This window comes from Octopus bimaculoides, chromosome 5 (assembly GCF_001194135.2).
Source record: "Octopus bimaculoides isolate UCB-OBI-ISO-001 chromosome 5, ASM119413v2, whole genome shotgun sequence".
NCBI classification, from domain to species: Eukaryota; Metazoa; Mollusca; class Cephalopoda; order Octopoda; family Octopodidae; genus Octopus; species Octopus bimaculoides.
The window spans coordinates 106,541,524-106,556,514 of record NC_068985.1 but is presented as its reverse complement, the minus strand read 5'-3'; the positions used below and the strand labels follow the sequence as shown (position 1 = coordinate 106,556,514).

General features: G+C 34.3%; 1 protein-coding gene across 19 annotated transcripts in view; it reads left to right on the top strand.

Moving 5' to 3' along the window:
• LOC106874089 (calcium/calmodulin-dependent protein kinase type II delta chain) overlaps window positions 1-12,654 on the top strand; it is a 343,297-nt gene extending 330,643 nt beyond the window's left edge. For 14 of the 19 annotated variants that reach the window (XM_052967902.1, XM_052967912.1, XM_052967909.1 and 11 more), the window contains 3 exons: window positions 1,447-1,557; window positions 11,403-11,517; window positions 12,422-12,654. In XM_052967902.1, the coding sequence (XP_052823862.1) occupies window positions 1,447-1,557; window positions 11,403-11,517; window positions 12,422-12,542 (347 nt within the window). In that variant the 3' untranslated portion in view covers window positions 12,543-12,654. The remainder of the gene's footprint in view (window positions 1-1,446; window positions 1,558-11,402; window positions 11,518-12,421) is intronic. The other 5 variants (XM_052967919.1, XM_052967916.1, XM_052967917.1 and 2 more) reach the window with 1 other exon arrangement.
• Window positions 12,655-14,991: the final 2,337 nt, after the last annotated feature.

The following is a 14,991-nucleotide window of genomic DNA, read 5'->3' as shown; positions in this document are numbered from 1 at the left end:
ATATATATATATATATACATACATACATACATACATACATACATACATACATACATGCAGATAAGTCTATGTCCAGTCATATTGACCAATGGTTTCGCATCCATAAAGAGCCTAGCTCCATGGACAGCTTATCAGACTCTAAAGCCAAGCACATATATAACTCAATTCTGCAAGGCAGGAATCTGTTAGAGCCAGTTAGTTGTTAAGTAACCAAAGAATAAACAATCTGGGTTGGTGAGGAGATAACCCATCGTCACCAAACTGGATTGCTTATTCTTTGGTTACTTAATAACTGACTGTAACAGATTCCTGCCTCCCAGAGTTGAAGAGTCATATGTGTCTTCAACTTTAGAGTCTGATGAGCCATCCATGGGGCTAGGCCCTTTATGGCTTTGAAACCATTGGTCACTCTATGACCAGGCATAGACTTAACTGCATGGAAATACATTACTGCTCTATGCTTTAGAGTGTGCTTCTTTTTCGGATAGATGATACTTTGACGATAAATATATATATATATGTATATATACATCATCATATATATATATATACACGCACACACACACACACACACACACACACACACACACACATACACACACACACATACATACACACACACATGCACACACACATACACACACACATACACACACACATGCATGTACACATGTAGATAGAAAGATAAGATTTGATATATATATATATATATATTGAGAAAATGTATGTAGTATTGATAGTATTGAGAATTTGAATTAAAGAATGCATGGCAATGTAACTTTTTTTTCATATCATAAAATAGATGACATTCTGTGCTTTCTTTAAGTATTTCAAGCCATAATGTACTCTTTCTTCATTATGATACTAAATATTATGAATGAGCTGAAATAACTTTTGATCCCATGTATTTCACACTTATTTTTTATCCTGCTGCATTACGAAGAAGAGTTTTTCTATGCTTGAAAAATGTAAGAGAAAATTTAATGTCATTTATTTTATGAAAAATTATTTATATTGCCACAGCTTCTATTGTTCAGATGTAATATATATTTATATACATATCTGAATTTAAACTAATTTGCACTGATATTTTCATTATGTATTATTTGCTATTCATTACAAATTGCTCTATTCTTTATGACACAAGCAACTTCTTTAGTTAACCATTTTGACCATAATACATCCTTACTTTTCATAAGTTATCCCATATTTTTTGTAAGAATACCATATTATCCATAAGAGAACCATATTCCACATGTGGATAGCATGAACTAGCTGTGACTATTACACTGTGTTTGCTGAAGGACAACTGAAGACTTACTCTAGAATGTTTAGCTGTGCCAGCAGAAGCGGCTTTAACAAACTAACTGTCCAGCCAGCTTGCCAGCTCACTAGCCCATGAAGTGGTGGTTTTAATGCCCTGTTTTACTCTTCTCTTTACTGAAGCTAAATACTGTCATAGAGACACAATATCTAAGAATGATGGAATATTGGAATATTGTATCCCTCGGACTCCCACCATCGTAGAACAAGGCAAATTTCCTGCTGACAACCCTGGTAAGTGCTGAACCTGATGATCATAATGATGATGCTGGTGATGATGATGATGCTGATGCTGATGACTGATCATAGGTGGCTCATTGCTACAGCTAGATATCTTAGGCAGCTACTGCTTCATCTTCTTGTCCTTGTTGTCTTTCGCCTCCTACTTCCTCTTCCTTAACTCTATCACCTCTTCTGTTTTGTATTTATTTGTACTGGCTGAGGTGTTCCCTGTGTATTTGCCCTCCCCCATTCGTCATCCTGATTGCTTATCTTATAACAACAAGTATACATTGCAGTGATGTGATAGTTCTAAAGCATGGCTTCTTTTCGAAGAAAGGTTTTCACAATGAAGACATACAACATTGAGGCAGGTTGTGATAAGATTTCACCTGCAGAGTAAGTAACATGGAAACAAGATATTTGACATTAAAGTGGTATAAATGTCATTTTGAAAAAGAATATGTGACATTGGGGTGGGATATAACTTTGATGTGGAATACATAAGGATCATGTAAGATAAGTGACAAAAATAGGATATCTCATTGTGAAAGCAGTAATATGCCATCAAGGTAGGCTATACAACTCTGAGGTAAAATATATGGCACTAAGAAGGGGTTGTGACACAGAAATAGGTTATCTTATAAATATGACATTGGAATAGTATATAAGACTTTGAAATGCTATATATGAGACTGAGTTGACATTTATGTCAAGTATATAGTTATAAGACTTTTCACAGTTAAATTTTGTTACTGAATGTAAAGCTTTTAGATTGAGGTCCTAGAGCATTAAGCATTAACCCCACTAAGCTCATTTACTTTCTCATAAACAACTAATGTATATCAGAGTGAAAAAATGGAAAGAAGTTGTGGACAGTTGGGTTAGTAGGATGAAAGCTAAAAAGGTGAAAACTTATTGTACCACCTACACTCTACTGGGTTCATAACCAGCACATTTAACTGTTAACAGCCCAGACCACGTCATTGTAAGTAGACACCACAGTGTATTTTCAGTTCAATGTACTGTGTCCATAACCAAGATATGACTTTCAACAGTTCAGTCTATGTAAGTGTAAGTAGGTACCATACTGTGGTGTACTTTACAGTACATTACAGCATAACTGTGGAACTGAGAAATGCTTAGATAGCTAAGTTTAATTCTTCCCATGGGAAAATGATTGAGAAACATTTAGTTTTTATCCATTTAGTACTATGGAAACTAAGATCGAACATATAAATGCTTATTATTCACAAACGATTCACATAATGGTGGCAGTGAATGATGTCCAAAGTGACATTACTTACAGTAATGGTATGGTGAGCTGGTTGTTGAACTAAGAGTTGAGATGTGTAGCACTCTGGGTTATATAGGCTAATAGCACTGCCACATATCTGTATTGTAGATCAATTGTATGGAAGTATTTAGTACATCAATGCTATTATTACTGTCAGACATTCATCTACATATACACAGATTCACTGAACACACATACACACTGAAATAAATTCGTAAACACATATTTGCATATAGTTTTTCAGGGTATTTCCTTTCATTATGTTAGGTGTATTTATAAATTATGACATATTCCAACATTTCATTGAGGTTGCTGGGTGTTACAAGATAATTTGATGGAATGTATTCGTAACTAATTCTTGCATAACTTGGATGTCTAACAGTAACCTTGTTCAAAGTGAAATTGATAATCTTAACAATTAAATTGTCTTTTATATTTTAAACTATAACAGTTAATTACATTAAAAACATTTCATTACTGTTATTTAATTTAATAAGATTTTGATGATGAAAACTACAATAAAACTTCAACAGAATTCCAACTAATAACTTAGAAGAATGGTAAAAATAGAGACTTAGTCCAGCACTCTTCCTATCTCTTTCAATTCCAGCAACCTCATATTTTAAAATGTTAAATTAGAAACACCTTTTAAATAGAAATTTCTCTATCATATTACTGCAATATATTTGTTGTTGCTGCTATTGTTGTTGTTGTTATTTGAATTGTTCCTCAATTTTTGTCTTGTTCATTTTTTGTTTGTTTTTATTTTCCATTTGTTTTCAATAGTTTTGTTTTGTTTTTTGCTGAAACGTCTAGCTTCCAAAGTAGTTTAAATCCATAGTTAAAAGCACAGAGTTCTGTTAGGTTGGAATGCTCAAGAAAAAAAAATGGAATTTTGTTTATTTAAAACTTACAATCCAGGTTTGGTATATGTGTTAATGTCCAGCCTTGTTTAATTCATTTATCATCCATCATCATACAGCCCAGATGCTTCATACTAGTTCACACTAAAAAAATCCATCAACAAATGGCCCACACACACATGTCCACATCATACTATGTTATATCTACACATTTCTTCACAATAAACGTTCAAATGGTAAGTCAAACAGTAGTCATATTTTCTGTAGTAAAGCATGCTACACTAACTATAATTAACCAAAAAACAGAATATATATATATATATATATATATATATATATATATATATATATATATATATATATATATGAATATATCTTTGTATACGTATGTGTGTTTGTTTATATATATGTGTGTAGTACACACACACACATATGTATGTTCATGTATGTAGGTGTGTGAGTGTGTGTTACATCCTTTTTTTCCATGCTTCCGTGGGTTGGATGAATATGTTATTTTAGTTATTGTTTTACAGCCAGATGTCTTTTCTAATGCTAACCCTTACCTGTTCTCAAGTGAGGGATCTTTCATTCCACACAGCTTCAAAGGCATGAAGTGACCAGATAATCTGTTGAATGGAGAACAATAACAGCACAACCACTGCAACATTCATACAAATGATCACAGATATAAACAAGCACATACATGCCATGCACACTCGTATTTAGTTTCAGTTTAATCTATCGATTACAAACATGAATGGAACTAAGGATTGTCAAACATACTTATACTTCCACACACCACAATTTCTACATCTTTAAATGAGTTTTGTTAGAATTATCACCCTACCTCCCATGCACACACATCCATCTAAAGTCAATACACCCTTATATAATCTGTAAATTGTTTCCTATTCCACAGTTACTGAGAGCCCAGCCTGAAGCAAAACACTGAGTAGACTGTCCCCTTTTGATAATAAAAAATACCTATCCACTCTACCCAGCTTCTGCAGTTCTATATCAAATGATGTTTGAATTACATAAAATACATTTTAATGTATTATACAACTGTTACATTATAATTTATATGTATATTAGTGTGATGTGGTAGGTAGAGTATAACATATAACCAATATTTAGAACTCTGTTAGATTATAGTTCAAAATTTCCATTCATGAAGAGAAATATAATTATTAATCTAAATGTCTTCCCAAAGGTATATATATGTATGTATATATATATATATATCATCATCATCATCATCATCATCGTTTAACGTCCGCTTTCCATGCTAGCATGGGTTGGACGATTTGACTGAGGACTGGTGAAACCGGATGGCAACACCAGGCTCCAGTCTGATTTGGCAGAGTTTCTACAGCTGGATGCCCTTCCTAACGCCAACCACTTATATATATATAAGAATAAGAAAATGACATGACAAAGGAATAAATGGTTATTTTATGAACTTCATTAGCTTACAGCTATTTCTGTTATAAGATGCTGTAGACTCATAGTTGAGTGCCTGATAGTTCACTGCGTCTTATTGCAGAAACAGCTGTAGGGCTAATAAGGTTTATAAGATAATCATTTATTTCTTTGCCATCTCATTTTCGTATTATGGCTCTACACTCATCAAGCACTTCATTCTGAAGCATACATATATAGTGTTCTACACCAGGTTATTAGTGTTGCAACGCCTAAGCAAAATGTATATAAATATAAATACACACACACAAGTTCTGTTTAAGCTAGTGCTTGGAAAAACACTTAGGTTACTGTTGCCAACCTTTTTCTTGTCAAATTATATATGTTTGTATAGCATGTCTTCTATATGGTGTTACTCAAACAAACACACAGAACCATTAGTGAATCATTGATGTAGGTGCTGTATGACTGAATAGTTAAGAAGTTCACTCCATAACCACAAGACATTGGAATCAATCCCACAGCATGATATCTTGACCAGAGATGTTGTTTACTGTAACCTTAATTTGAGCTACATATTGTGTGTGAAGTTGGGTAGAGAGAAGCTATAGAAGCTTGACTGGTGGATTGTACCTGAAATTCAAAAAGTACAGCCTTGTCAAACACTATATCATACTGATTTTGCTTAAGAATTATGTTAAGAATACATGTGTCTGTGGAATACTCAGTCACAGACATTTACAAGGAAGTACCCAAAAGTAACTAGAAATGTTCTCTGTTGGACAACCCCATTGTAGTTCAAGCTTCCGCCACTTGATGCAACCCTCTGGCATCAGTCTGCCAACCAGCATTGTCGGGTGGGGTCGTGCTGTGCTGCCATGTGGTGTATCTTTGTTACACAGTGCTTCTCCTCTGTTCATCAAATTTTGCAATGGCTGAAGCAAAGGAACAGCATGTTTCCATGAAATTCTAGACACTGCCATGAGCAAGACATAAGTCTACGAGTGGTTTTCATGCTTTAGGAATGGTCCCTTGTTGCTTGAAGATCAACCTCATTCAGGGCGACTATCGACCTCCTGAACGAATGAATGAAAGCATAATGAAAATTCATGAACTGATTTCGGAGGACTGACGCTGAACAATTGACAAACTTCTTGATACAACTGGTATGTCCTGGATCTCCTGCCAATGAATTTTGAATGAGGAATTGCAAATGAAAAAAGTTGTAGTAAGATTTGTACCTCACTTGCTCACTGAAGATCAAAAGCATTCATGACTGAGTGTGTGCCATGAACTGAAAGAACAGTTGGAAGTTGACCGGGACCTTTTTTCAAAGGTCATCACTGGTGATGACAGCTGTTGCTATGGCCGTGACCCAGAAACGAAGCAGCAATCAAGTCAGTGGAAGCTTTTAGTATTGCCATGCCCCCAAAAAGTGCATCAAGTGAAATCCAATGTCAAGATGATGCTGGTTTGTTTCATCGATGTGAAAGGAATTGTTTACACAGAATTTGTTTGAACTCCTGGTCAAACTGTTAACCAGACATTTTGTGAAGTATTTGTGAGATGTGGTGAGATGAAAATGCCCCAACTTGTGACAAAGTGGAGAGTGATGGTTTCATCACAACAATGTGCCAATGCACACCACCTTGAGTGTGGGGCAGTTTTCGACCAAAAATGGCATGATCCTGCTTGCTCACCCTCCCTATTCATCCAATCTTGCTCCCTGTGACATTTTTTGTTCTTGAATGAAAAAGTCCTTAAAGGAAAAGGTTTTGCAGATGTGAAAGAAGTGAAGAAAACAATGACAGGCATTAAAAGGCATCACTTTGCAAGAAAGAGTTCCAAAACTGGTTCAAACAGTGGAAAATGTGTCTGGACCAATGCAGTGCTTCAAATGGAGAATACTTTGAAGGCAATAAAAGTGTAAACATGTAAAACTAAGTGAATAAAATAATATTGCAAAATTCCGGTTTCTTTTGGGTACCCCCTTGTACTTGTTAATTCAGGAGCAGGTAATGCAGTTGATCAAACAACTGAATCCTCATCATCAAACAATGGAAATTCACCACCATCTTCATCATCATCATCATTTTAATGTCTACTTTTCCATGCTTACATGGGTCAGATGGAATTCATTGAAGCTGATCTTTTATTGCTGGATGCCCTTCCTGTTGCCAACCCTCACTTGTTTCCCATGGCCAGACATGTTTTCATGAATGACACCGCCTATATGACAGTGATGTGTGTAGAGGGGGAGGAACAAAGACGTTAGGGGAGATGTACACAGTAACCTTGTTGAAGTCAGTAATCTACAAAATCTCTGAGGTCACTCTCAACCTCTTTTCTTGTAAAATTGTAAGTATGTGTTTGTGTGCATGTGTGGATGTGTGGTATGTTTCTCACAAAGTATTATTTAAATAAGCACACAATGATTGAATTAAGTATCTAAAGAAGAGCTCATTAGTGAATTATTGATACAGAATAAGTTGCATAATTAATGTAGAAGACATCTTATACTCAGTTGATTTCAAAGAGAATTACAACTCAGTGCTAAGTGGATGTATGCTCACTGTTTGATTGTTCAGTTTTATATAAAGGTACAGTTATTATCATAGCATTACAACCACAATCATCAACACTCACCACTTCTACAGCCACTATTACTCCCTCTACAACCACCACTACCACTATATAACTATCACCTCTATACAATCACCACTATTCTACAACTGCCTTTACCCCTTTCCGACCACTGCTACTCCTCTTCAACCATCATTATACTGTTACAACTGCCACCACTACACCTATAAAAGTGCCATCATTCCTATATCCACCCAACTATACTGTCACACTCCCATCTTCTGTAAAACTATTATAACTACCACAATACTCCACTTCAGTAATCATTTGTCTAGCCTGCTGACTAAGCAATGTGTTGTGTCTAGACAACTGTACATATAGCACTTGTAGCTGTGTAGTAGCTTGATACCTGTACATCATATCACCTATAGCTCAGTAGCAACTCACAATCCGTTCAAATATTCAACCAACTTTTGTGATTTTTTGATATCTTGAATTACTGAGATGAATTTTGCAAAAGTTTTACACTAAATTTCTCATCCAGTTTTGATTTTTACATGCAGCTAGATAGTTTGTGGTGTGGTTCTGTGTTCACCATACTTCCTGTAGAATTTGATACACAGAAAACAATCTCTCTTGGCAGATGAATTTATTATCAATTCCAGTTTGATTCAGTATTATGGTAATACAATAACAAACACCACAGCACAAATTGAAGAAATATTGGTAACAACAAAGTCAGTTGTTAAAAGGGCCATGTTAACCAGCTGAGTATTGTCTCATGTTTTTAATTAATGTATTACCCTAACATTATTGACACAGTCTGCACCATTCCCATATAGGCTGTGAGAAATATTGATAGAAGAAGCAGCAAATAAAGTACATTGAGGGCAATACAGTGTAGAATCTGTAGAAAATGCATAAAATACCTGACAATATTTAGGTAGGTCCTTAAAACATTTTGAGTTGAGACCTTTCTAGAATTGACTTCACCTTTCATCCTCTGGCCCCAATAAAGTAAGTACCAGTAATATACTAGGAGCGAATTCAATTCATTATTCTAATGTTTTCTATAAATGTTGCTGCTGTAAGGCAGCAGCATTAACCTACAGTGAAAATGTTGCTGTGTATTGGAAGCTAATTCCATTATTCATTGTTGATACTTTTAAATCCACCCCAACTAGGATGGCTGTTGTTTCAGCCATCACCAGTAAGCTATAGTTGTACTCAAGATTTTCTTTTCCAGCTAGGGATCAGGGTCACCTTTTCAACATTACATTTGAAATTTGTATGAAGTTTTTCTTTTCTTTGTTTTTGTTTTTTTTTTCTATGATGGCTTCTTTGACATTATTTTATACAGACATGCATCACATACATAAACACACACAACCACAGACTTGCAGTCCATTCATTTCTGATTTTAGTTAGCATGTCTTACTATATTAGCACAACTAATATTCCCCCTACCTCACATTTCCCTCCTCCACTACAATACATGTAGTTTCTAGAGATAAGGTTGAGATTGCCTGTTATTTTACCCCACTTCCACGTTCCTAGTTGATCTGCGTCCCCACGATCTCTTGGTTTCCTGTCCTTCACCCAGTCTTCTTAGCTTGCTTTGCTCAATAGCTGTAGTTTCCTCCATCCCCACTAGCCTCCTCCTTTATTCCCTGTTAAAATTGTAACCATGGTAACCAGATGCAGTATTTTGTAACCCACATTGCTACATTGCTAAAGTGTTGTTATATTGTTACTGGTGTTGTATTTGAAGTTTTCTTAAATGCGAAAATCTCTCTAGCCAAGCATTTCATGATGTAAGTATCGTGTCTCTAAATAATGATTTCTAACATAAGGCTACATATTTGCAGAAACAAAAGTTGTTTGTATTACCAGGACAATGAAAAACAAAGTCAACCTTGGTGCAATTATTGCAAGAGCACAAATAATAAGAAAAGATTTGAAGTCAGAATCTAAATGATTGTATCTTAATAGTTAATAAGGCATTTATTTCATGCTCCACCAATTCTGTCAACCATCATCCTAATTGCTACAATAAAGATTTTTAACATAAGTACAAAGCCTCAAATTTGGAGTTGAAAACATTCAATTAAAGTAACTTCACTGTCTTACTGGGTCTTTATTTGATTAACTACAGAAGGAGAAAATTAAAGTCAGCCCCAGTAGGATTTGAACTTGTAAATTAAATCGACATTGCTAAATACCTTATGGCATTTTATCCAATGCTCTACCTATTCTGTTGGCAGCAAGACACACATTAATAGAGAAAGCAATTGAGAAAATTGACCCAATACTTAATTAAGACTCCATCTCAGAAGGAAGAAAGACAAGGCCAATGTTAGCAAGATATACTCAGTCCATAAAGGGCATGAGTAAATACTGCTAGGCATTGTGTCCAACACTCTACTAATTCTTGCTAACCTTAATGAGATTTGTGACCTGATGTACTGGTGTCACTTGAAATGAATATACACACATCATTTTACTCTAGTTTGTCTGGTATCTAGGCAAAACAAATTATCATCATTAGTATTAATCCAACAGAAGTCAACTTGATTTTCATCCATTTGGGATTGATAAAATATTCCAAATTACTGGCTTTGTCCCTGTATTAGAAATGATAATAATAATTGTTATTATTGTTCTAATTAGTATTGAGGGTGGTGTATTTCAGAATATGCCATGCAAAATGCCTTGCTTTATTCATGTACTTTTGCATTTGTGTTCAGTCTTGATCAAGATGATGAAAATAATATCAGTCAAGTGTTTAGGTTACTATAAATGTTACTATAATTACTATAATGTTACTATAATTACTATAATAGCAGAATTGTTAGTGCATTGGACAAAATACTTTGCAGCATTTCTTTCTGGTTCTTTACAATCTGATTTCCAACTGGGGTCAGTGTAATTTACTAACTCTCACCCTCTAAAGAATTGCTGGCCTTGTACCAAAATTTGAAACAATTATTTTTATTGCTGTTCTTGTTATTATTATTATTATGGCAAGCTGGCAGAATCATTAGCATGCCAGACAAAATGCATAGTGGTATTTTGTTTGTCTTAATGTTCTGAGTCCAAATTCCGCCATGGTCAACTTTGCCTTTCATCCCTTCAGGGTTGATGAAATAAGTACCAGTTGAGTTCTGGGGGTCGATGTAATCGATTAGCCCTCCTCCCAATATTTCAAGTCTTGTGCCTATAGTATAAATTATTATTATTATTATTATTATTATTATTGAATGTGATGGGTTGGCTGAAATTCTAGTGTAAGACTAAATACCTTGGGGTATTTGTTTCAGGTCTTTTTTCTTTCTAAGTTCAAATCCAATCAATGTTAACTTTGTCTTTCATCTTTTCAGAGTCGATAAAATAAAGCACCAGTCAAGTACAGAGCCTATATAATAACAAACCATCTCTCTTCAAAATTACTGGCTTTGTGTCTAAATTAGAAACAATTATCATGATTATTGTCTTTTGTTTTTAGCCCAGAGATGGAAAATTTATGAAAGCTGATTTGGAAGTCTGTGATTTTCTTGACTTATTAAATTTTGTGTTTATGGCACTTTAGTTGAGTTCTACTCTGGAGTTACATATCTCACTCTCTCTAGTTATCTGACTGTCTTGTCTCCCTTGTTTCCATCATCATTATCATCTTGTTGTTGTTCTCCTTGCAGTGCTATCAAAGAACAGTAAGACATTGAACACCACAATCTTGAACCCTCATGTACACCTTCTTGGTGACGATGCAGCATGCATTGCCTATGTTCGACTCACACAGTATATTGACAGGTAAAGACAACTTTCCCAATCTCAGCACTATCTTCACTTACCACTATCATCATAATAATCATTATAACCATTGCTCATAATATCACTATCACCATAACATCATCATTATAATAACTGTTGTCCTCATTGTTTTCGACATTATTACTCTTTTAAAATCTGTCCATTTTCAAGAGAAGTTGCTACTAGTTACATTTGAAGTTTTCTTTTAACAATCAGATATGAGTTTACCTGGAAAGAAACAATGTAGTTGTTAATAATAAGTGTTGAAATTAATGCATACAAGATTTCATAGCTCTAGCATCATTCTTTCATAGTCATGTACTTTTCAGTCCAGCTTCATATAAGTATCATCACTTACTTTACACACTAAGATGTGATTTGATGAGATTTGCCTGATATTTCTAACAGGTCAAGTAACCACTTAGAGACTGTCTTGTTAACTCATATATCTAGAGAGTTATAAGCTGTGATCTCAGAACATTGGGGTTAACCCTTTCTGTTGAAAAATCAATACTTCTCTTTTGAGTTATTTTGAAAATAACAAATTTAGTGAAATAACTGTAATTAAGAAACTGATGTTTAGAACATAAATTAACTTGAAATTTTAATGAAAAGTTCTAATTTAGATTCCATTTAAAACAGAAAGTTTGTATCAAAGAACTAAAAGTGGTCTCAGATTAAACAACAACAGACAATGCTTAACAAGATAGGAACTTTGGTTACCCCTTATCTATGTCATTTTAGCCCTGAAGGTATTTATTCTGTAGCAAATCTATCCTATTTTTATACATTTTGGTAAACTGCATATTTTAATATTATTAGTACCACTGTGAGGTATGTATTTCAGTTGTAAGTAATCCATGATTAAAGCTGTTGTTCAATGCTGTTGCTGTTGCTATTCCAGAGACGGTGTTCCAATCACTGTTCAGTCAGAGGAGACAAGAGTGTGGCAAAGGAAGGATGGCAAATGGCAGAATGTACATTTTCATCGCTCAGGATCATTGCAAGCTGTCTCATCAAAATAGAAGTGTAAAAAATCTACTTAACTCTATCAACAAATCTAACTACTACCACCACCACTACTACTACAAATACTACGACAACCACCAACAACCACCATGACCACTACAAACAACAGGATAACGATGATGATGATGATGACGATGATGATGATGAAGATATCGACTTCTTTCATTACGATAACTACCACAATAAGCAGATGTAAAAAAAAAAGTTGCTACTAACCACTTACATAGACTTTTTCTCCTGTTGTCTTTTCACCTTGTCTGGTATCTCTCTCTCTTGGTTTCTTTCCCTCTTCTTCTAGCTTACCTCTCTCGCTGTTTCTGTCTTTCTCTTCTTTTTTATCATTTTCTCACTCTCACATATGTATACACACACACACATGCAAACTACTCTACTATTCTATCAAATAGGGTACCACACCATTGTGAACCAGCTAAACATACATACCATCCAAACAATAAATAAATATAAATATTATACATTAATGATGCAACACTACCACAAAACTATACCAGCTGTACAACCACATAAACTACCCAGCCATCACAACCCAACTCAATAATATCACTATATACCAACTATACAATACTACCACTATAGACCAATTGTACTATGGTTCTATACCTCAACTATAGAACTCTAATACACCCACCATGTACCAACAAAACAATAATACCATTGTACACTTCACTGTACAGCTAACGGATTACCATCTATTTACTGTTAACCCTAACAATTTAGGGTATTTTAGTTATCAGGGTTGATGAAGTTAAAATATCTAGAGGTATCACACACACACTTTGATGATGGCACAGTGTATAGAGAAATGTACAAGATACTTTATTCTAAAGTTTTATAACCTGTCTGTTCTAAGTTCAAATCTAACTGGCAGTGAATCCTGCCTTTCATCCTTCTGGGCTGTGTGCAGAGTTGTCGATAAAATATAAAACAATAATGTATTGGGGGTTACGTGTGAACACCACCTCTTCCTTCTAAAAACATATTAATGCTGTTGTTGTCGTCGTTGTCCCTTTTTCCCCCTCCCCCCACGTCTACCCATAATATAATATTGAAATACTCAGATCCTTCCCTTATATGATGTGGTTGCCGTGACTACTAGTGGCTGTGTAAAGTGGGGGCAGGGGTACTATTTGCAGCAATCTCATTTAATATACAAATTAGACTACTGACACAAAACCACAGCAGTGTCCTCTACCTCTTCCTCCACAACTCTTGCTCCCACCATCAACTCTCTCTTTACCTAACTATTTATCTGTCCCTTTATGGGATATTTCACTATTTCTCTGATACCTGTTGATCTAATGTCTGTCTTTCTTGATCTGCCTACTCTCTAACTTCCTCTCTCTCTCAGTACCAGCAAGGAAAACAAAAATGACAATATTCTCCCCTACTTTTCTCTCTGTCTCCCCCTTCATCATCATTATTCTTTCTGGTGGTTACCCATGCTTCTGCTACAAACTATTGATAGAAATCTACCAAACTCTGTATAATGAACAATTTCATTTTTCCTTTCTTTCTCTTTTTGGACACAACAAACTAACTTGATGCTAAAATTGTTCCAAAGTGTCTAATTATTATTATTATTATTACTATTATCATTATTATTATTATTATTATTATTATTAGCATTATAATTATTATTACTATTATCATTATTGTTGTTATTGTTATTGTTATGACCATCAGATTTGTTTCTCTCTCGCTGTTAATATTCTTGCTATTATGACCTGTGTTGTAAATTAACAAAATTTAAATAATATATAAAATAAATCAACAGATTTAACTATTTTATGTCTATGTGCATATATATATATACATATATATATGTGTATATATATATATATGTGTATATATATATATATATATATATATATATATATATATACACACACACACACACATCTAATCACACACATACATTTGTGTACATATATGCACAAATATTTAAACACAGCATGTTTGTGTATATATATATAAATCTGTACACACATATATGTATATGTGTGTATGTATGTATATATATATATATATATATATACAAACACATATACATGCGTACACACATGTATATTTGCATACATATATAATTTTTGTTCATAATATTTTACTGACAACATGGTAAAAAAGATATCAATATTAACTTGGTGTGTGTATGTATGTGCATTAAGTAGTTAACTAGGGCTAGTCAAACTGTGTAGTACTAACAACTTAACTGTGTACACAAGATGCCTGCATTTTTCTTGGCTGGTTTCTCACAGTGTTATCACACCTAGGAAGATTCTGTTGTGAGAAGACCACATGCAATGATGGGAGAAGAATTACCAAGACACACACTTACACATACTATGTTTATCAGCTAAAATCTTGATGTTGTCATTATAAATGATGCTAATAGCTCTATACAAAAGAGCTAGAGTCATTAGTATT